At 43.3% G+C, this 23818-nt stretch overlaps 1 protein-coding gene across 2 annotated transcripts; it reads right to left on the bottom strand.

Annotated features, from left to right (window-relative positions):
* Nucleotides 1–1586: 1586 nt before the first annotated feature.
* Nucleotides 1587–22274, bottom strand: REST (RE1 silencing transcription factor). Of its 2 annotated transcripts, none has more exons than XM_067556887.1 (4): nucleotides 22146–22274; nucleotides 19048–19958; nucleotides 12672–12755; nucleotides 1587–7200 (listed from the first exon to the last, which is right to left on the bottom strand). In XM_067556887.1, the coding sequence occupies exons 2-4, from the start codon at nucleotides 19946–19948 to the stop codon at nucleotides 5510–5512; spliced, it is 2676 nt and encodes an 891-aa protein (XP_067412988.1). In that variant the 5' UTR covers nucleotides 19949–19958; nucleotides 22146–22274; the 3' UTR covers nucleotides 1587–5509. The 2 variants fall into 2 exon arrangements, with proteins under 2 accessions (XP_067412988.1, XP_067412989.1); XM_067556888.1 differs by lacking the exon at nucleotides 22146–22274 and adding an exon at nucleotides 21497–21633.
* Between the last annotated feature and the right edge of the window lie 1544 nt (nucleotides 22275–23818).

The following is a 23818-nucleotide window of genomic DNA, read 5'->3' as shown; positions in this document are numbered from 1 at the left end:
GGAAAGTCGCAGAGCCTCACCCTGCATTGCTTCCCCTTCAAGAGAGCAGTTAGTGCTGAGGTGCGCCTGTATATTTTGATAGGCAGTAATACTCAGCCCTGCAGGAGGCCGGTGCTGTGGTGGTAGCTCTCCTTGGCCTCCATGGGAGTCGTCTGTGGAGGGCTACAGGCGCAATGATGCTCCCAGCCCTTGCTGGCTGGCTATAAACACTGGTCTGAACAATTCCTTCCCTTTTTGTGTGCAAAGACCCATTTAAACCAAGAGCAAACAGCCTGGTTAGAGTGTTCCCAACAGCATCCTGAACGTACTGTGTGCTGTACAAACGTTTGGCCAGGTGCTGTGCCTGTGCCAAAAAGCTGCTGGTATATGAGGGGATTTCCAAAGATCCAATGGGAACTCAGTGCTCAAAGCTCAGGAAAATTTCAGTGAGACTTGGGCATCCAGCTTCCTTTAAAATTCCAACCTAAAGAGACAAGAAACAAATAAGGGGCAATCGAAAGGTTCAGGATAATGTTAGGAAGAAGTCATGTTCGTACTATTTTCTTCCCTCACCAAACTATCCCTCTTTCCCTCCCTCCATCCTGGTGCACTAGCCAATCTGCTCCTTCCACTCTGCCTCGCTACACCATACGTTCAGGTTTAGTACAAAAGCCTGGGGAAGAGAAAAAGAAACTCAAGAGCCAGGGAAGTGGTTTTACATTGGTGAGTGCCTGAAGTTGGAGGGGCTCCGTGGGGTATTGCTCTGTATGGCTGCACCCAGCCTTTGCCATCACTGGCAGCTTCTGTTGCTCCAGGCAAGAGTGATGGACACACTCTAATGTATATAACATAGTTAACTGTGACGAAGGGCTCGGCTTAGACTATGCTGTTGTGACTACTGTTTGTGTAAAAGGAAGGAAGGATATCAGAAAGGAATAGTCAGTCCAGGATATGCCAGCCTCTGTAATTCTTTAGAAATTTCCAGTGTGACTCTGACAAACCTTTCACACAAGGAACATTCAGAGCAGACACAATATTGCTGATGAGTTCCCAGCCAACTTTTCATGGCCAGAGATTAAACAGGACACTTTAGTGCTCATTTCACAGAGTTCAACCTTTCCGATTCCATATAACCAACCAGCCCAGGAAGCAGTTAAGGCTATTTAAGCATTCAGAATGCCCAAACCATCACATGCCATTGCATTCAGAGGTCAGGTAAGAGACATCATTACAAAGGCTGGTGGATCCAATTAATTGCATAGCCACCATCCCTGGCTGTAGAGAAATCTGAAGAGCTCTGTGTAGCTTGAAAGCTTCTCTCTTTCGCCAGCAGAAGTTGGTCCAATAAAAGATATTACCCTCCCCCCTTGTCTCTCCAGAAAAACCTGTTCACTAGTGCACAAGGAGCCCATATCCTGTCCTCACAGCAGAACCAAACAGTTTTACTGCGGTCAGGGCCATCCTTGGCCATAGGGAGCACTATTTGCTCCATCTAATGAAACTGACTTCCATGTGAATGTTGCTGACTAATGCTAGGGGTTATTTACAGTTTTTATAGACCGCGAGATTGCTTACTAGCTATTAATAAAAGGTAGATAAGCCACAAGTTACTTAATAAGGTTTATTTAATCATGACTATGCTTAGGAAAATACACTCATAAAGGTTAATATAATGTAATTTAGTTTAACTTTACACTACATTTTGGACAAAAGACTTGTACATACATGGTTTAGGTAAAACAGGACTTGTGATCTGTTTTGTTTTACTTCTACTACAAATGTATAAAAGGTCGTCATGCACTACAGTAGATAAACAGCATGAAAAAAAATTACCTTTGGTTTAATTCAGAAAATAATACAAGTATTGCACTGTAAAAGCTTCAAATGTGGCGCAACAAAACATTTAAAATGTTTCAATGCCAGCTTACAAAAGTTCGTTAGCTAGTGTAATTTTAGAAAAAAGCACATGTACATGTGAAACAATTCCATTAGCTACTTGGATTCAGTTAATATTGTATGTAAATCAGGTATCTACACTACCAAGATTCAAGAGGTGTCTTGAATTTGGTTAACACTTATCAGCTACATTACTCTGTTGAAATCAACAACGTTATTGGGTGCTAACTGACCTGTCAATTTGGATTTTTTCAAAGGATGTAAAGTTTCAGCCCAGTTTATCAAAATTCAGAAACAGCAACTATGTTACCATGGATGACAAGTTCCTGGTTATCCACTTTTTAGGTTCTATCTTGTGGTGGTCACTTTTTGAGTATACTTTTCCATGCTTGTAAAAGCCTCAAACAACAAATTACTCTGTATGGGATTGGCAATGTGGGATTACACACTGGATTACATGGAAGCAAACCTGCAGTAATCCCTCCAGACGCATTTTAAGGTTGAATATTGTTACAGCTTTGTGGCCCAGAGAAGCCCCAAGACAGGGAAGAAGTACTGGTAACAATGTATACAAACTAATTTAAAATTCTGGGAAAAGAAACACAACATGGTACATATGTTTAAAGGAAGAGTTGAGAAATGTATTTTAGAACACACAAGGTACTTTAACTAAATTTTACACCCTATTTCAACTATTCATTAGCAATGTCTAAGCATATTATTAGAGATGAGTGACATATTACATCTTTTGCTGCTTTACCTTAACATACTTCCAAATTCCTATCTTTAGTTTCACTACAACCACATCAGAAAAATGGGAATTCCAACATGGTTTCATTCTCATATCTAAAGTATTTCAGGGCAAAAAGCATCTCTGGTATATTTTTATTTTAAGAATCCACATTTTATTTTTGTTCATATTTCACACATTAATTTTCATTTTCAAATCTTGTGATAAGGAACATTGCCTAATATAGGCATTATTCTTTTCATAGAGTCCTTGTGAGCTAAAGTATTTAGCCCTGCCCATTTCCCAGTGGTGTACAGTATTAGCTTGGAGAAACAAGTCTGCTTTTATTTAAAGGCAAGTCATTTAAATTTACTTCATGTCACTGCCATGTTTTTACTTCCGGCTCAAAAACCAGACTTCTCCAAAAACTTGATCTGAATATAAGTAAAGTTCTTGAAATCTCTTGCAAGATGGTAATTGCTCTTTTAAAAATTATGAAGGTATCCATAAAACCTCTACACATCACTGGAATTCCCAGCCTCTGTTCAAATCTTTTACACAAGATGGTAACATTTTATATATAAAAAGACAACACACTATTAAAAGGAAAGCTGTAGCTAAGACTATCACAAATGGTTGTTTAGGAAGACTTTTCAACTAGGTTTATTTTCTTAATGTTTTAACATAAATATAGTTGCAACTTGATCTTTAGTTGACAATGATTGTCACAGCCAAGGTAAGCATTGAACACTATCTAATCACACACAAACTCTCTCTACATTATACAATTTATTTCTGCCTTGAGGGATCTCCCCCCTCCCCCACATATCTTTGGCCTCCCTCTACCAATCTCCCCGGTAAGCAGAAGCAATGTATTGTCTTTGTTCTCTATTCATTCAAGCTATATTATGCACTCTGATGTGCAGTTTCCAGAACTAGTTATGTCTCTAGACAAAATAAAGAGTAATCAGAATACAAACTCCGCTGTCCCCTGGGGGAAGAAAACAAAATCTTAGGGCTTTATTTTTATTCCTTTGCAGAGTTCATATTTAGAGGACTTGTCACAAAATGCCTTGGCAGATGAACTCACTGACTGGGGCTTCTATTTGGCTGACATTTGCCTCCACAACTGCTGCTTCACAGAAGTCTAGCAAGCATTCAAGGCTAAAAAGCCAGGGAGGCTGCCCCCTATTCAAGAGACTGTTTCCCTTCAAAGTAAGCACATAGATGTGGATTTCCTTGCTGCAGAGATGGGTTTATTTGCTTATTTGTTTTTGCAGCTGGTTGGTACACAGCCAGCACACATGCAGCCTTCCTAGTGCATGCATGCCCCAGAAAATCATGTGTTTTGTTCTGGATGAAGCCCTGTATTCAAATATTACTTATATGACTTACCTAACATATCAGCATGAGTTTATAATACGGCACCAATTTATTTTCTCTTTATGTCATCTTTAGCTGATCCAGGCTATTTTATTTCATTGCTTACTTAAATCTTGAATGAATAAAGAACAGGAAATTCTACATCTTTCCTAATTCCAGGTTTGTTGCTTACCAGTCTTTTTTTGGTGCATGAGATTTTGGATTTGAATGATCTACACTTACATCAGTGCTACAATTAGTTTTAATCATATAGATTGAGAGTTGCCCACATTGAAATGGAGAAGAAAAAAAGAAAGCAAGGTTTATAGAAATATGCAGTCTGTTTCCATCTAGAATGAATATTCCACTTATGGTGATCACAAGTTATAAATTAATTAGAATGAATACTCTATATGTATTACAAATATCAGAAGTAATATTCTCATGACAAAATACAATGAAAATGCCATGAACACGGTTATTCAAAATATTATTTTGAACCTGTATCGACATCCTTTGCCCAAAACCTATACAATTTTAAAGCTACTTAAAAAATATAATCAAATAGTCCATAATTTTAGCAAATTCATGCACAACCAATAACCCCTGAAAACAAGAAAAACTGTAGCAAAGAGTATCAAAGAAAACTGGCCCATGGTAAGCAACAAATCTGAAAGTTTCAAAATAAAGAAAAAAATTACATGAACAAAAAAACCCAACATGCATATATAGTGTACATATACTGCACAAACGCTATTCCTAAAGGATTAAACTGCATAGGTAAAAATCAAAAATATAATGTGCAATATTTTTAAGCCCTTAAAGCACAATCAAAAAGAAAAAAGAAAAGAAAATAACACTTGCTCCCCTCCTAACTATGCCAATCACACACCACAGTTTCAATTAATACATTTACCAAGATATGGTTCTCCAATCAAAAATTGGAAATACTACTTCCAAATTTTGGCTTACTGCTCATGATTAGGGGATTTGAAATGTATATTCAGAATTACAGGTATCCTCAAATGATTATATTTATCTCTAGCCAACGTTGATTTGTTTTAGAAAGTGCTCTTTTACGAAACAGAAGCCATTTTCCTTGTAGAAAAATCAATTAGTAGTTTAACACTTACCATACCAAGATATGTTAAGATAATCGAACTAAAAATTAATTTGAGAAAAAATTGGCTGCTAACAACAAAAAGAAACTAATGCCAATGTTCAATAAGCATCTGAATTACGCAGGTATAGCTATAGTCTGTTTACTAAAACTCAATTTATAAAATAATTTTGTGCATAAACAAACAGACTAGAGGCTTACGCTGATTTAATAGGTACAGCCTCATGTGCCTTCTTTAATCAAGAGATACACCAATTAATGAACTCAACATTACACAAAAAGTTGGCAAAAAGTATTTTCAACTTAAAAAAAATTAAACTAGACACTAATTAAAGCAAACCATGCTTTAAAAAAGGCTATAATAACTGTACATAAGCCGTGTAAGATCTTACAGATAAACTTGCCATCAAACTGCAGTTTGGTTATTCCTGCCCCTTTGTTGCCTTCTCAAGATAATACACGTTCACCAAGTGGCGATTGAGGTGCTTACTGTATTCACCTTCTTTTTTAAATGAGCGATCACAAAAAATACACACATAGTTCTCCTTTGCAACCTTAGCCTCTGCAGCTTCCTGTGATGCTTTGCTACTTGTTTCCTCCTGCACAGAGCGAGCACCATTTAACCCAGAATCATCGCTTCCTTCTGACATGTTGTCACTTATGTCACTGCCATCGTGACTGTGGATGCCTTCGTCCTCATCAATTTCCTGAGATTCATTCACTGCCGTGTGATCTGCAGATGACAAAGCCAGAGCTTCCTTAGGATCTTGCTCACATTTTTCTGGTGATTGTGGTGGTGGTGGCGCTGGTTCTTCAGCTGGCAAGTCTGTTTTAGACAGATCTACCGGGTCTGGATTAGTCAGAGATTCTGTCTCACACGCTGGCACCAGCTCCAGCTGATGCACCAAATCTGGTAATGCATCCTTTGGCACATCTAGGTTTTGTTGAGAAGATGATGTACTAGGAGACTCCTCAGAGCAGATGGCTTGCTCTTTATCTGGCTGTTTCTCAACTTCTTTCTGATAAACAGTTTCTTTATTCTCCTTCTCTGCAGTGGGCATTTCTCGGTCTTTTACCTTTAGCTCTACATTTTCATCCATCGGCTGTGGGGGAAGTTGTCCCTGCTCCTGCACACACTCTCCATCAATAGTCTGGCTTTCCCCATCAGGAATCTGGCTGTCAGTGTTCACTAACAGTGGACTAACAACAGGATTTTGCTCCTGCTGGTCACTTCCATCACTGTCAGACTTCCCTTTTTTGTCCTGTTCTATTAGAGGAGACTTTTCAGGGATTACCTCATCTTGGATCTTTTCCTGATCAAGTTTATTGCTTTTCTTACTATGCTTATTATTCAGAGCTTTCTTTTTTTTGTTTTTCTTAAGGCAAGAGTTCAGTTTTTTAGGCACTTCCAATTTGACTTCACTCTTTTGAGCTTCCTGACAGTTTCTTGATTTATTTTCCACTTTCTTTTTCTTTTTTACTATTGTTTGTGTGTCATTTGCAGGATCCTGCTTTGAGGACACTAATGCAGCCTCTGCTTTTCTTTTAGTCTTCTTTGTTTTACTTGATTTCTCTGTACTTTTCTCACTTTTAATATCTACCTCCTTGTTTTCAGAAGCTGATTTACGACTTCTGGTTGTCACCTGGCCTACACAAATGCTGCTGGCTGGTTTCTTTTCTTTTGATGAGCTCTCTTTTTTCTCCACTTTTACAACTCTCTCATTTTTCTTTTCAGAAGAATCTCCTTTTATTTGCTCTTTTTCCATCTTGTCATTCACACTTTCAGAAAAGTCTGCTTCACTCTTTTTAGTCCGTAGTTTCACTTTTGAAACGTCCATTGTGATATCTGAACAATCAGGATGTCTGGATTTGATGTGATACTGCAGGTTACATTTCTTGGATGCAGCATAATCACAGACAGGACAAAGGAACTGGCGTGGGTTGACATGGAGCTCTACGTGCTTTTTGAAGTTACTTCGGTCAGCTGTTTTGTAGTCACAGTGTGGGCAAGTCAAAGGTTTGGGCCCATTGTGAACCTGCCTTGCATGACGAGTTACTTCATGCTGGTTTGAGGCCACATAGCTGCACTGATCACATTTAAATGGTTTCTCACCTGAGGAAGGAGTAGGGAATTATGATTATTAAACACAGAAGAAACAATTACTTAACATTATATAGGTATAGACATGAATTAAAAAATAATTGTCCATGCTCCTTTTTTAAAAGTACATCAACTTAAGAAATCCAAAATCATAATTTTATAGTCACAAACACGTTCACAAAGACACCAATAACAACACAAAGAAAAGAGAGAAGGAAAAACAAAACAATCAAACAAGCAGTAACTACATCACACTCTGTCTATGAATACATACCAGAATAGATCATTCTATAGTAATATTAGCAAATGGAATCCATACCCAACTGGTCCATTGAATGCATTGTAGAAAAACGGAAATTAACAGGTGATGAATAGTCGTCTTACACAAACATTTCCAAAAAAGTCCAACTTTACAAAGGTTTAATATACTTTCTATTTGCACTGAAAATGAAATGGATGAAAATTGATACTTACACACGGCTAGCAAAACAATAAAGCACACTTTAAAAATAGAATTTTCTGTAAAAACATTTACACTATTCAGATGATTGTTACCCATTAATTCAATTTTCTGATCTTTTACTTTAAATATTAAAAGATTATCTTGCATTAACTATAATGTGCAAAGTCCTATTTGGTTTAGCATTTGCATGCTGGTCTTAATAACAGAAGACCAATTCCATTCAGTGCATAACTATCATATCATTGCTGAAGTCCTAGGGCATCTGCATTTTTACAGCACTTCTTGACAAGTGTGTTAGAAAACATACTTGTCTAGTGTATTAGTTTACAGCAGAACTACTTTGATTATTTACACATAAATGCAAACAGGCAACATTATTTTTTTAGTGTAACAAAACAAGTTCAATGGTTTTGAAAAATTTGCCAAAAAAAAAAAAAAAGTCACCAGTAATTAGATAAGCTGCCTCCAGTCCTATTGTCTTGTTATTTAATTGATTAGTTGGCCCTAGCACCTCCTCTTTAGACACCTCAACCTTTGGCAGTACCTCTTTTTATTAACCTACAGAACATAGGTCTCTCTCAAAGACCTTCTATGTTGAGAACTGATGCAAAGAAGTCATTTCGCTTCTTTAATGTCCTAATCCTTCTTAATTGCTCCATTTCCTCTCTAGTAATCCAGCAGACCCATGAGATCCTTCAGGGTATGTCTATACTGCAATTAAAAACCCACACGTGGCCTGTGTCAGCTTCCAGGGCTCAGGCTAAGGGGCTGTTTAACTGCAGTATAGACATTCAGGCTCGGGCTGAAACCTGGGCTCAGGGACCCCGCAAGGGGGGAGGGTCCCAGATCTCAGGCTCCAGCCTGAACCTGACCATCTACACTGCAACTAAACAGCATCTTAGCCTGAGCCCTTGAAGCTGACACAGGCCACGTGTGGGTTTTTAAGTCAGCATCTTAGCTGACACAGGCCAGCCACATGTGTTTAGTTGCAGTGTAGATGTGCAGTCAGAGGCTCCTACTTCTGAAGGCCCACAGACAGGAAGGGGATGGGGGGGGGGCAATCGCCCAGGGGGTTGGCAATTTAAAAGGGCCCAGGCCTTTTTTGCCCTCAGCCCCATCCCCTGCTCCACTCGAGGCCCTGTTGCTCCTGCTCCTCCCCCCCGCACCACTGCTCCTCATGTCTTCCCTCCAATCCTCTGGGCTGGGGCAAGGGGGAGTGTGGAAGAGAGGAGGGGGACCCAGAGGGATGGAGGGACGTGGCAGCAAGTGAGGGTGGACTGTGGGTGGGACCATGGGCAGAAGAGGCAGGACAGGACTGTTCTCCCCAGGGGCCCTGAGTTGCGGTTGGTGGGCCTGTGCGTCGGATAAACGATTTTCTCATTTCTTTTCTTTGGCTATTTGTTTTTCAAATGCCCATTTAGCCCTCCTAATTTCCATTTTAAATTTAACTTGTTCTAATTCAAATTTCATTCTATTGGCTTCACACAGGCTAGATTTCAGTTTTCTGAAGGATATCTGTTTGGCTTTAATGACCTCTGGTCCTTTGCTATTTAATCATGCTAGAATTTTGTTTTGTTTTTTGCTTTCCACTTTGCTTGTTTGTTTTGAGGTCTGCATGTTTTCTGTGTCAGTCCTGGTCTACACTAGAGTTAGGTCAAGGTAAAGCAGTTTACCTCGACCTAATGATGTCCGTATCTACACTATTGTCTTGCTTCAGCCAATGTCAGTGTCCTACTACACTGACATCATAACTTCACTTTGATGAGACGTGTCGCACTTCTGTTGGTGTAGTTAGGGCAGGGCAATCTCCCCTTAGACACTGTTACTGACAGCCAACAGCTGATGTAATTCTCCTCAATTTCACAACTCAGCTCTGCAGCAGGGGCTCACAGTTGAGGCATGAAATTGACAAGAAAGGCTAGGAGGCTCCCTACTATGAAATTGAGTCTGGTCCCCTGCTGGGTTCACAGCTGGAGCCCCCGCCCCCCACCCTGGGGTGACAGCCCCAGCTGAGAGTCACTTGGGGGTGGGGGGGAGCTCAATTTCACAGCATGCAGCCAACCAGCCTTTCTTGTCAATTTCACAGCTTCAGCTGTGAGCCCAGCTGCTCTGAGCCTGAGACAGCCCTGACATTGACAAGAAAGACTGGTAGGCTCCCTGCTGTGAATCCCAGTTGGGGCTCACAGCTCAGGCTGTCACCCAGTTGGGGGGCGGCTCCAGCTGTGAGCCCAGCTACCACCCAGGCTCTCAACCTATGGAGCTAACCAGCCAGACCCCAGCTGCCAGGGAGCTGGGAGTTGAGAGCTGGACAGCAGCTGGGCTCCCAGTGGAGAGCTCCCCACCAAGCTGAAAAGCCGGCTCTCAGCCTCCCACACTGCCCCTCTTAAGTCAGTGCAAGGGCTCTTGGTGAGGACACACATCACTGGCAGAAGGAGGGTAGTGTGGACATTAAAAGCCACAGCAATTATTATGGTGGTTATATGTCAATTTAACTTAAGTCGACTTAAGTTTGTATTGTATACATGCCCTCACTGTTAAGATAGAATTAAGTTGCCTTCCAGACGGAATCTAAGGATTTTAATTTCCTCACTTCTGACTTCAGAATCTTTTTATTATTATTTATATCACAATAGCACTTTCGGACACCAAGTGTAGACCGGAGCTGCCTTTTTTTAAAAGACTATCTTCCTCTTTCTTTTTTTTAGTTCCCCCTTTAATCCTTCTTTCACAAGTTTAACATCACAGGCCTAGTGTTTGATATGGTACAATCCCTTCCCTGAGGATCCTGAACTTAACTGCATAATTATCACAGGGATACAAAAATATAGTGAATCAACTATATTTTACTGTTTGTTACTTAGGACTAGGTAAAGAGCAGCCTCGCCCTTTGTGTGCTCTAAGATTAGCTGTTTCAACTGTTTACAGTGCTCAGAAATTGCTTCTTTAAACCATGTCATGACATGACTTCGTATTAACAAGCGTGTTGAATGTAAGACACAGGAGGTAATTTTCCTGTTCCACCCGGCGGTGAGGCCTCAACTGGAGTATTGTAACCAATTCAGGGGCCACACTTTAGAAAAGAGGTGGACCAATTGCAGAGAGTCCAGAGGAGAGCAATAGAAAGGATTAAAGATTTTAAAAATCTGACCTATGAGGAAAGGTTAAAAAGCTGGGACTGTTTAGTCTTGAGAACTCTGAGGGGGGATCTGATAACAGTCTTCAAATATATTAAGAGCTATTATAAAGAGGACGGTGATCCACTGGTCTCCATGCCCACTGAAGGTAGGACAAGAAGTAACAGGCTTAATCTGCAGCAAGGGAGATTGAGGTTAGATATTAGGAAAAGCTTTCTAACTCTAAGGATAGCTAAACCGTGGCACAGGCTTCCAAGGGTGGTTGTAGAATCCCCGTCATTGGAGGTTTTTAAGAACAGGTTGAGCAAACACCTGTCAGAGATGGGCTAGATTTACTTGGTCCTGCCTCAGCACAGGGGGCTGGGCTTGATGACCTCTCAAAGTCCCTTCCAGCCCTGCATTTCTATGATTCTATGACATACAACCAGATATATGAAAATAGTTACATCCGCTACTGCTGCTTTATTAACATTGCTGCTTTATTAGACTCAGTTGTCTATATCATCTCTTTCAACATTGCACACACAATATTTTGTTCCCGCTCTGGAGGCTGGTAGCATAATCTGACTACTATATTTTATATTCTTTTGATTTAGGATTTGGATCCTGCCCTCATTACCCAGGCAAGAGTCACAATTAAGTCAGTAGAGATAGTGTGGATTGTAGTTCACACTGAGGTTTTCCTAGAGCTACAACTGAGTTGCACTTCTGGCTATCACCTCCATACAATAGCAGCTGTATAATAAGTAAATGCTGCCATTTCACAAACAAGATTTGAAAAAGAGAGACCAAACACGGTTATAATACATTACTGAGGACACAAACATGAGTGAAATAAATGACACTGACAATTACCATCTTGGCCTTAAATCCTAGGAAATACAATTGTGTAAACATTCTCTGCAATTTTTTTGGTGACATTGTACATAAAAGCTAAACAAGACATTTCCTTACAGTATGTGGACATAACTGTGACAGATCTTTTTTAATTACCAAGCAGAAATTAACTATTCTCAGAATTGCTGAAAGAGATGTATACAAGACATCACAGGCTAGATCCTCACCTGGTGTATAAAGTCATAGCTTCACTGTCTTCAACTGAGCTATGACAATTTACACAAGCTGGGGATCTGTTCCAACATACTTCATCCTACTGCTCCTGAACCTATACCATGTTCTAAAAAGTACAAAGGACTGAAGGTACTCTTTCAAGCCTTGGAATAGCAATGGGGAAAAAATCTCCTCCTTATGACTTTTAATAGTAATACTTTGCACTTGTATAGCCCCTACCACCTGAGACCACCTTTCAAATAATTAAGTAAGCTTGAGATCATCACTTTTAAACTTGCCACCTTCAAGTAAACAAATGATGGGTGGTAGGCTGCAGTGCAAATTGTCTTGTTTTCAAATAACATTAATTTACTAATGCAAAAATTAGTGTGGTCTTCTTTTTCCTGTCCCAGAGATAACCATTTTACCTACTTTTTCAAAATTTATCCAAATTAACCAAAGCTTCACAATCTAACCCAAAATGTTTTTTTTACAGGACGGTATATTAACAAACACTTTTTGCATGTCACTATACACACACTAAAGCGAGTGAAGTAAGAACAGGCAGCATTTGAGTAAAACTGCTTAATTTGATAATCCAATTCTAATGACCCATCCCAACTACGAAACCACTATGACAACAGATATCCTGTTCTTTAGTCAACAGTGCTGGTTTGAATTGCACAAGATTAAAACTGCCCTCTTAAAAAGCTAGATCACTTTCATGAAGATAATTTAAGCTTGAACAACAATAATTTAATAAATATTTGCTACAGAATAAACCAAAGAGTTCCTATCTTATTTTTGGGTTACTGTGATACTGCCTTTTTACCAACCTGAATGAGTTCGCATGTGCCTGGTTAAATGAGTCTTCTGAGAACTTGAATAGGGACACATAGCACATTGATAGGGACGTTCTCCTGCAAAAACAAACAGTTAGTTCAAATAAAAACAAAAAACAGTAAATCCAAATAAAATCCCCACAGCCCTGACTAACATAGCAAAGCCAACAATACCCCCAGTGTAGGCACAGCTATGTTGATGGAAGAGGATGTCTGTCAGCATAGCTAACTTGGTTTGGAGAAAGGGTGTTCCTGGACTGACAGAAAAACTCCTTCTGTCGGCGCAGGCTATAGTCTCTGTAGTATAGACACACTCTGGGTGTCCCCAAGTAGACAAACCAGTGCCTTATTCATTTTTAGTTTAATCTACTTTCAAGATAAACAAATATAAAGTGCATTAGCTATTCTGGATTTGTAGATAAATCCTAACATAAGAAAAGCTCTTAGTGAAGACAAGGCAGTTTTAGTATTAATGCATATTAAGACGGTCAAGGGTAAATCCTACATTCCCAATTGGTGTTTACTTGGACCTGGTAACACGTGAAAGCTACACACTGCCTCGTCTTCACTAGCATTTTAAGAATACACCTTTTCCTAGTGTGCACACATCCAAGTGTAGCAGGGGAAGGTCTGGGGATATCAGACAGATTGTTTTGGAGTTTCTATGGCTTGGCCTACACGACAGACTTATGTCGGCATAGCTACATCACTCCGGGCTATGGAAAATCCACACCTCTGAGCGATGCAGTTATACCAACCGAACACCTGGTGTAGACAGCACTGTGTTGCTTGGAGGGCTTCTCCCATCAATATAGGTACTGCCTTTATGGGAGGTGGAGTACCTCTGCCGACAGGAGCAGTTCTCCCGTTGGTGTAGGTAGTGTCTTCACCAAGTACTGCCGCGCTGTATATGTAGACAAGCCCTTTAACTAAGCTTCTTCCTCCCTCCAATCCAATTATAGAATCATTGTTAATTAGATCAGCAGCTGAAAGACAAATTCCACCCTAAAACAGTTTAATCCCCCTCCTAAAAATATTAATTCTCTCCCATTTAAAACAGTGTGGGAGATTGTTGCCAGACAAATAAAATGAAATTAAGGGAGGGGTGAGTCTTCTGTTGTAAAGTGGTAATTGTGTTTTTAAATGCCTCCTCCAAGCAGATGAGACTTTCTTTCAATCTGAAAACACATGATCAAAGGTCCGGGCCTATTTTAGTTTGAGTCATTGCTTCTTACTGTGCTTTTCATTTCACATTCTTGATTTAACTACAAATTTAAAAATCCAAAATATTACACTTTTAGATATCTTTAAAGAGGATGGAGCAGTTTAAATTGATTCAAATTACTGATTTCCCTAGACACTGGCAGGCAAATGCAGAAACACTGAGAACACAGGCACAGAGGTAGGTTTTGGTGTGGGTACATGCACACCTAGGCTAGGCTATTCCCAGGTGCGAAGACCCTGGTGCCAAGCACTGTGCAATGAATACATACCCTTTGTTTCTTCAAAACAAAGATGATTCTGTGTTAACAGTGAAACTTACTATAGACTTTCAATATATTAGCAAAGCAATGGTGGTAACCTCTCTTATAAACATAGACCAACATTTTTAAGAACAGGAGTCTAAAAGGTGAATTCCTGGGGTGGAATTTTCAAAAGCACCTTAAGTGACGCAGTGTTTGTCTGTACAGCACCACAATTCGCTCTGTAGGATGTGAACTGCAGTGTGCTCTTACCATGTTGTGCTGTGTGTAGACCCTGCTTGTGCACTCTATACCTGGGGTACAGGCTAAAGCCAGAGTGCTACTTTCACTCTGTAAGTGTGGATGCAAGCTAAACCAAGTGCTGACAATCCTCCAGTGTTTTCCCACAATTACCCCTGCGGGCCCAGAAGGCCAGACACTCTCTCCCACAGAGCAGCTCAGCTTACCACAGTGCTAAGAACCATGGGAAATGACCGCACCAGTCCTAAGAACACAGCCCCAGAGTGGACGTGGTAACTCAGACAGGTTATGCAGTGTGGCTGCTCGCACTTGAGCTAGGCTAGCCCAGGTGACCTCTCCCAAATGAACTCTGCAATGAAGCCAGACGCAATGACTTCAATCTGCAAACCTGACAGAGATATAAAGCCTGATCAAAGCATTTCAGCTTTCTTGACGTGTGGCAGTTCAATATGTGGGAAAGCAGTGGTGACTGCAAATATAACCCCGTCTATTGTGTGTGAGTGTATTGTTCTTACAATAAGAATGATTATCAGTCCTTGGACTTATCTTTTTCATCATACAGGAGAATTTCAAACGTGAAACTAATTAGTAGAAAAAAATTAAGCAAAATCTGTAATTCTACTAGCAATTAGGAAACTAATTAAAGAAACAAGTACACCCCATCCACTTCAGCCATTTAAGACTATTAAACGGAAAGTAAAGAATTAGCAACATGTAAATAAGAAATCTGATGTTATTTAAATATTATTGTAAAAGCTGCCCAAGAAAGCTTCATTAGAGTGTTACCCTAACAATAGTGAGTTAACCAGAGAGGCAGCAGTCTAAAGACAGAATCTGTCACAAATCAGAGTTTTAAACAAAAGACAAAACAGCTGTGAAGCAATCAGCATAGATTGTTTAGCCTGGTAGGCAACAAACCCAGTAACTAACTACTTCTTCATTTCCTTCCTTCAGCCTCATATACATACCCCTCATTTCCAGCCAAATGGATATATATCAAACAAATCTTTCCATATGCTTAAATATTTAAAACTCTGGGTTGGTTTACACTACAGAGTTAGGTCCATTTAACTACACTGCTCAGTGCAATGTCATTAAGCCAACCTAAGCCCTGGTGTAGACACTGCTATGTTGACGGAAGAATTCTTCTGCTGACCTAGCTACCGCCTTTCCAAGAGGTGGGTTTACTACAGCTAAGGAAGAATCCTGGTGTCACTGCGGCAAGTGTCTACGCTGCAGCTGTGCTGATATAGCTTTTCTAGTGTAGCATACAAGTGGGAGCAGGGATTTGCCCACAAAGAGCCCACTGCAGGATAAGGGCCTTCCTGACGAGCCCATTTTAAGACGCTAAGACCTAATGAAGGAAGTAACTACCTAGGCTGGATGCTTCTTAAGGCACTGTAAATACAAAGTTCACTTTTAACCGGTTATAAAGGCACTTCCAAGTAAAGAACCATGTGTACAGACTGCCTCGGTTACTTAAAAAAAAAAAAACCAAAAAAAAGAATAGAAACCTCTCTTTTACTTGTTTTATGTATTTGATTTTTTAAAATAGCTTTCCTAGTTAATTTATTCGTGAACTAGTGGCAAACATTTCAATGAAATCATAAATGCATCAAAACAAATCAATGAAATCATAAATGCAGCATACCATTTGCCAGAGATCCAAACACTGGCAAACAAGCCCTTGTACCATGGATAGCATGAAAAATGATCAATATTTATTTCTTCTTTTGCTCATTTATTCCTCTCTGAAACAGTATAACTGCTGTTACTATGTAGTATTGCCCACCCCAAATGCAGTGACCAACTAAATGCTGTCGTGAAAGGCTCACGCTTTTAGGTTAGACCCTATAAAATGCTGAGCACTCTTTTCTCAATGAGAGCTTTTGAGAGTTTGTCAGAGTGAGAGTCCCAACTGACTGCAGGATCCAAACAAAAGTGGGGAACTTTAAAGAGATACCATTAACCTGAAATCAATATAACTTTTAAAAACTAATTAAAAATTGTTTCAGGGAATTCCACTGGATCGTTAGCCCCATTGCCTATTTTAGTGATTTTACAATCACGTTTTCTAATTTCTAAAAAGTTTTCTCTCTCCTAATGGTGTAGGAAAGATCCACACCAATCAAAAACTGACTACAGGGAAAATGGTGAAACTGACCATACGCAAAGTACTGCCAAATGCACAAAATAAACAGGAAGACAGGAAATATTGGGTTTTCTTCCTAATCTCTTTCAGCTATAATAATCTTACATATGCAGTGGTGTTGAAGCCATGTTGGCCCCAGTATTAAAGAGACAAGATGGTGAGGTAATATCTTTTATTGGACCAACTTCTGTTTGTGAGAGCGCCTGAAAGCTTGTCTCTTTCACCAAAAGAAGTTGGTCCAATAAATGATATTACCTCACCCATCTTGTCTCTCTAATAACTTTAGGTATGATTTTAAAAATAGTAATTAACATATTTTCAGATAGGAGTGTGATTTTTTTCAGATGATGGTGTCCTCTAAACAAGACTCTTCTATTTTACAGAGATGAGTACATTTTAACATAGATAAGAAACAAAGGGCACAGATGAACACTGGCTGGTACTGTATGAGCTTCTCTATGTAGCTTCACCACTGCACCTCAGTCTTCATCTGCAAATCTCATGTCTCCAGCCCTGGACTTCTAAACAGAGATTTCAAACTGTGAAGAATTGTGCAGGAGATTAAGATGAAGTCACTAAAACCATTTTACTTGGATTATAAACACAGTAACTTGAAAAGAGAAATTCTCTATGCACTTTGCTCAGCCAGCACAATGCACACAGTAGGAAGAACCAGGTCAGGAAGGCAGGGGGGATAGGGGGCAGCCCCGGCCAACTGGAAGATGTGATGATTGAGTCTCTCTCCTTGAGGTAATCTCCACTGGCTGGAATTTAAGGTGCCCCCAGAAGGAGTGACCACACTGCCAGCTAAGTCACATGTGAACCCCATTCTGTGCCACAAGAGCAGAGAGAGAGTTTTTATCCCATTATCCCAGGAGTGAATCTGGCTGATCAAACACCACTTTGTGATTAAACATAAAGCTGGTGGCAGCCATTTTGCTAAAAAGTAATAGCACTTGTGACACTGACAGCATAGGAGCCCTAGGTAAGAGATTTGGAAACTGGCTGCTCGTGCTTAAGAATATCTTGTTAAAACAGCTAGACCAAGTTCTGTCCTGCCCTACACCTGGAGCCACTCCACAGAAATTCCTGGGACTGCACTTGGTACAAAGCAAAATGAGGCCCTAATTTTTGTCTTTAAATTGTTAGTAGCCGATTGGAAACTGGTTCAAAATCTGCTACATGGGACTCGTATGTGCTAACACATTTCTCTTGGATACTGCCATGAGGGGGACCCTAGAAACATCTGAGCCCCAGATATAGTAACTAGTGGGTCGCACATATAATAGCTTCAATAGGCCCAGCTCATTGCACATACCAGGGACTCCATTCCCCCACTAGCTCCCACCCTCCCATCTATTTCAGGTACTCTCTGCAACCCTCCTACCCTTTCCCTCATGCCAGGGCTCTTACACCCCATCCCATCCATACCAGGGTTCCCCACCCATCCCTGCCATGGCTCTCTCTGCATGCCTTCCCTTGCGTTATTATTTCTCTTCTTTCTGTCTGGGAGATAAGTAATTCAGGGTGTCAATATGTCGAAATCTATTGGGAGACTGGGCAGAGGGATGAAATCAAGGTATTGTTAAGACAGAAGATGTTAACTGGTGACAATCGGTACCTTGAGCTATAGACAATTGCAGGGGTGCTTGAAGTTGTGGCACGGCTAGACAGACAGCAGGGTTTCTGCATCCCCCCCAATTTTCTCCCTATGGTTTTCCAATTTTTCCCAAAATCAATAGGGTTCTGCCCATTAATTCTTAGAACTCCCCCTGAAATTCTGGAATTACTTGGATATGGCGTTCAAAAGTTATCACATCACATTACATCCAAATACAGAAAAGCCATCACAAGCTTGGCCAATTAAGATTCATGCAGTAGACTCTGCTCTTAACCTCTCACCAGGCTTGGTAGTTGCTCAAGGTTTGAGACAGGGAGGAGTTCTTTCTTTGCGTGTGTGTGTGTCAATTCCTTGTATTCTATTTGCAACGGAATCTGAAAACGATCACGTTTTGGCTCAGCCTTAGGGTAAAGTTTTCAAAGGCGACTGAGTTGCATCGGCCCTTTGAAAACTTTACCCTTAATCTGATGTCAATTTTATTTTTTTTAAGACAGCTGGCCTTCACTTTGCAGGCCCAGTAATTCTAAAACGAAGGAACCACGTTTCAATATATATTCATGTTCTATTCAGGATAAAGTGTTTTTAGACGGCTGAGCTGAGCAAGATGGATACAATACTCTTAATCTCTCCTGGGACCCGTGACACTGGATGTGTTTTCTCAACCTTTCAGAACTACAAAGTGCAGTTCAGATCAAGTATAAGCTTCCATGTAGCTGGAAGCTAACCTGGTAATATTATAAGAGCACAACAGTCAAACAGAGAGCCTTATCAGGGTGGAGCAAATCTTGCAAATACAAGAGTCTCACTTTGGTATATTTAGTACTGTTCCCCCCAACACCAACAATCCTACTCAAATAAAGAGGAAAGACTTACCTGTATGAGTTCGAATATGCTGAATATAATTGTTCTTCCTGTCTGAAAAATAGGAACATTGGGAGCACGTGTACACCTTCCTGGGAAAATGATTTCTTAGATGTTTCTTCCAATGATATTCACTGACTGTAGTATAAGTGCATATGGTGCACTTGTAGACTCTCTCATTTTCTCCTGCTTTGTTGTGGTGCTTCAAGTGAGCCAGATAGTGATCGTATCTGTTAGTGTTATAGCCACATCGATCACAACGAATAGGCCCCTTAGAGAAATCTGCCTCTTCTGAGGTGCAAGAATCAGATTCCTTAACCTGGGCTTGCTTCTCTGCATTTTCTTCTACAATGAATTTCTTGGCACTGTGAACCCTAATGTGATGCACAAACTCCTCCTCACACTCTGCCTCATACTGGCATGGTTTGCAACGAAATGGCTTGCTCTTCAAACTTTTGCATTTGTCCTCCGGACTCTCTGGATTATCTGGTGCTTCCAGTGGGAGGTCCTTGTCCAGACTGCAAGTCTCAGGAGTAGGGCAAACTACTGGACCCTGGGTTTCTACACTAGGAATTTCAAGACCCCCTAATTCCATGTTTTCAGGTCCATCGGGGTCACTGTCCGCTCCTTGTGTATCTTCCATATCCTCTCCATCACTGTCTGAAAAGTTACTGTCACCTACAGTTGTCAATTCAGCCATTTGCCTCTCTTCTCCAACCAGGTAATCACAGCAGTTGCCATTAACTTCTCCTGTCAAGGCCACGTTGGCCAACATAATAAGCTGTGGGGCTGCCAGCTCAGCTTTGGAAAGGTCATGCAAGTCATACATGTCATTGGACAATGCCATACTGATGTTAGCATTGCCAGCAAATAGGCTGTTCCCACCAGACTGCCCCAGCACCTGAGTTGCCATAACAGCAATTCTGTCAAAAAAACAAAACAAAACAAAAAGGAACCAGTAAAAATCTGACAATTAAAAATATAAAACATCCATTTTGTAATACCCAAAACTGAGAGTACTTCATGTGACTTAAAATCTATCCAAGACTGTCAATTATTATTAAATACGAATAGGAGAATAAAAACAAAAAGATCTGGTGAAAGTTGTATCTTCATTAGATTAGATAAATATTTTCTTTTATGAACTGAGCAAGTATTCATTCATTTTCCTTTAAAATAATCTTTACTTTTGGCTCACAAGTGGGAAAAGTCACCTTCTGAAAAATCTGCCTTAAATGTTCTTTAAAAAAAAAAAAAAAAAAAGACAGTCTAACTATAATCTAACAATTAAATTCTTGATTGCTTCACTATCACAAGACATATTTGCTTAACAAAATATTACTCATTGTTGAACTAAATTTAGAATGTGTCTAGAGACATATTTCTGAAATCCCTTCTCCTGCCCCCTCTCATTCAAAGCTGAAAGTCAGGCATTACCATACTTTACAAGCTGCACTCCTTTGCAAAGAGACTCATTTTGCATCTGTGTTTACCAAAAAAATAAATAAATAAAAATCTGAAAGCTTTCTTTCTGAAATTTAGAAGAACTATGTGAATTTTACAAGAAATTGAGAGAGCTTTTTCTAATTTCATTTGTCTCACGAATCCAAAGGCTTTGGCAACTTCAAAGCCATGCTGTGCGTCCATTATGTACTCAGACATGTCTTACAATGTGGAAGACTGTGATAATTGGTCAATTTAATTGAATTTGTTGTGGACTCATCACAACTTCCAGATGACTAGTGCTCTTGACAATTTAATCAATTTTTATTAATTTGTCCAAGGCCTCTTTAATCAAAGAAGACCACAACTGTGAAAGAATGAGTGTGATTTTTGTTGGGTTAAAGACCAAGAGAGAGGAAAACAGGAGTTACCTTCACCGCATTAAAAAGCAACGTTACTAATCAACAAGCTTTCACTATTCGGCCTACTTGAGCAAGCAGGCAATCCTGCTGCCGTGCAATCCTCAAGAGCTGCATTTCTCGAGGCAACAAATGCCTTTACTTTCAAAGCTAAGCCCAGACTCTCCAAGTTAGATTTGGTTCCTTAAGGAATCGAGTCAGGTCTGCTGAGCCGCTGACTGGAGAGGAAACAAGAGGAATCTGCTCTCATTTCAAAAACCTTCCCCTTCTCTCCCGTCCCACTCGCCAGCCCGGGAAGGACCCAAAGATCGCCACGGCAGCGGACGGGACGAGCCCGCTGGGTTTCTAAAGTCCGGCGCGTCCCGCGTCCGTCTGCGGGCCAGGCCCAGCGGCCGCCGCCGAACCCCGCTGGCCGAGCCGCCAGGCTCCGCACGCAGGCCGGGCCGGGCCGGGCCAGGCCGGGCCGGATTCCGGCGTGTGGCGGGGCCAGCACCAGCAGCCCCGGCGGCGGCGGCGGCTGCATTCCACAAATCGGCATTCGGCCATTTTCTGCCATACCCACACAAAGCCGCTCTCGGTCCCCCCGCGCCCCCGCTCACCCCGCGGGCCTCCGCTGCCGGCGAGCCCCGAGCCGACCCCACCGTGCGTCCGGGAGCGGGCAACTCGCCCCCTCCCCGCGTCCGGGCAGCTCCGGCGAGCGGGCGGGCGCTGCGGCGGCTTCCCCTTCCTCGCACGATCGCCCTGCAGGCCGGCCCCCGGCCCCCTCCTCCCGCCCAGCCCGCAGGGGAGAGGGGAGGGCAGGGCCTGGCCGCCCCCCCACGCCTGAGCAGGCGCCGCCGCCCGCGCCCCTGCTCAAGGTCACGCCCACGCCCCCCGCCCCCACCACGGAGACCCAGGCCCAGCTGGGCCGAGCCGGGCAGGAAATCGCTGTCCAGCCTCCCGGGCCCTGCGGCCTGGGGCTCCCTCCCGGCGCCTGCTCAGCCCGCCCGGCGGCGCCAAGCCCCTTCCGGGGGCGCCCCCGCTGGGCCCGGCCGCTTCAGGACCAGCGGCCCGAGCAGCTCCGCCGGGCGCAGCGCGGGAGGGGCCCGGCCCCTTAGCCTTGGTGCTGATCCCCCGCCCCGCCCCGGCCCGGCCGGGCCTGGCCGCCCCCGGCGGGCTGCCTCGCTGCAGATCAGCTCTGGACAGCGCCTCTGGCTCCCCGCGTCGCCAAGTCAGCCAGCTCCCCGCGGCACTCACTCACTCACTCACCAGCGGGGCCGGGCCGCCGCCCGCCCGGGCTCTGCCCTACTCCCGAGGGCTGGGGTCTGGGGGGCCGGGCTCAGGGCGCTGGGCGGCCGCGAGTCTCCTGCGGGCGGCGGGAGGCGCCTCACATTCCAGCACACCCCGCGCCGCAGCGCCTCCGCCCGCCCGCCCCGCGCTGCCCCGCCCCGGCCGTCCGCCGCCGCCTGGCCCCCCGCCGCTCGCCTGGCGCCGCCCCGCCCTGCGTCGTGCCGCGGGGGTGGCCGAGGAACGGGGCTGGTGAGTGGGGATGGGACGGTGAGGCAGCTGGGGGATAACTGAGGAGGCTGGGGGGGGGGGGGTGAATGGTGGGGGGGATGGTGAAGTGTGGGGGGGATGTGGAGCGATTGAGGGGACGGTGGGATGGGGGTGATGGTGAGGTGGGGCAATAGGGTGACTGATGGGGCTGAGGGGTGATAGGTGTGTGGATGTGAGGTGACTATGGGCGGTGGGGTGGGGTGATAGTGAGGGGGCTGTGGGGATGACTGATGGGTTGGTGGGGTGGGAGTGATGGGGAGCTGTGGGGTGATGGCTAAGTGTGGGGGGGTTGTGGGAGTGACTGAAGGGACTGTAGGGTGGAGGTGACGGTGGGGTGGGGTGACGGATGGGGCTGGGGGTGGGGATGATGGTGAGGTGGGGCCATAAGGTGACTGATAGGGGTATAGGGTGACACGTGTGTGGATGTGAGGTGATGGAGGGGCAGTGGGGTGGGGTGACAGTGAGGAGGATGTGAGGGTGACTGATGGGGCTGGGGGTGATGGTGAGGTGAGGGCTGTGGGGTGATTGATAGGGCTGTGTGGTAAGGGTGATGGGGAGGTGGGAGTGATTGATGGGACTGTGGGGTGAGAGTGGGGGTGATGGTGAGCTGGCGGCTGATAGTGAGGAGGAGGATGTGGGGGTGATGGGGAGCTGGGGGGTGATGGGGAAGTGGGAGTGACTGATGGGACTATGAGGTCCTGGTGACAGGTGGGGTGATGTGGGGTGGTTGATGGGGCTGTGATTGATTGTGAGGGGCTGGGAAATGGAAGAGATGCTGAGGGGGATTGTGAGTTTGGATGTTGTTGGGGTGGGAGCTGTGAGGTGGGGGAGGTGAGAAGGCTGTGGAGTGGAGGATATTGTGAAGGGAAGGGGTGGTGTGGTGACTGAAGTGGGAAGATATGGTGGTGAGGGGCTGTGAGGTGGCGGGGTCTCGTGGGTGGGTGACTGGGAGGTGGGCAGGTTCGGGTGGGTGATTGTGGGGGGGCTGCAAGATTGGGAGAGGATGTCATGGAGCAAGTGTGAGGTGGGGAATGTTGTGAGTTGTGATTTGCAGAGGGCTGTGAGGACAGGGATGTCTTTTGTGCAACTGTCAGGCAGGGAGGTAGTTGTGTGGTGTCAGTGTGGTGGGGGTAACTGAGGGGGGTGTATCATAGGGTTGATTGTGAGGAGTTGGGGAATGACATGGAGTTGTGAGGTGGAGAGAAGGATGTTGTGAGGGGATGATTCTGGGGCCTGTGAAGTGGGGAGATGTTGGGGAGCTTGTAGGGGCAGTTATGAAGGGGCTGTGAAGTGGGGTGGCTATTGTGAGGTGTGCAGAATGACAGGTGAGTGAGGTGAAGAGTGACAGAAGTGAGGACATATCATGGAGGGGATTGTGGTGGTAG

The sequence above is a fragment of the Emydura macquarii genome, unplaced genomic scaffold (assembly GCF_026122565.2).
Source record: "Emydura macquarii macquarii isolate MOO-44397 ecotype Brisbane River unplaced genomic scaffold, CSIRO-AGI_Emac_v2 contig_1790, whole genome shotgun sequence".
Classification (NCBI taxonomy): Eukaryota; Metazoa; Chordata; order Testudines; family Chelidae; genus Emydura; species Emydura macquarii.
The sequence above is the reverse complement of the archived record's forward strand: the minus strand, read 5'-3'. Positions and strand labels throughout refer to the sequence as shown.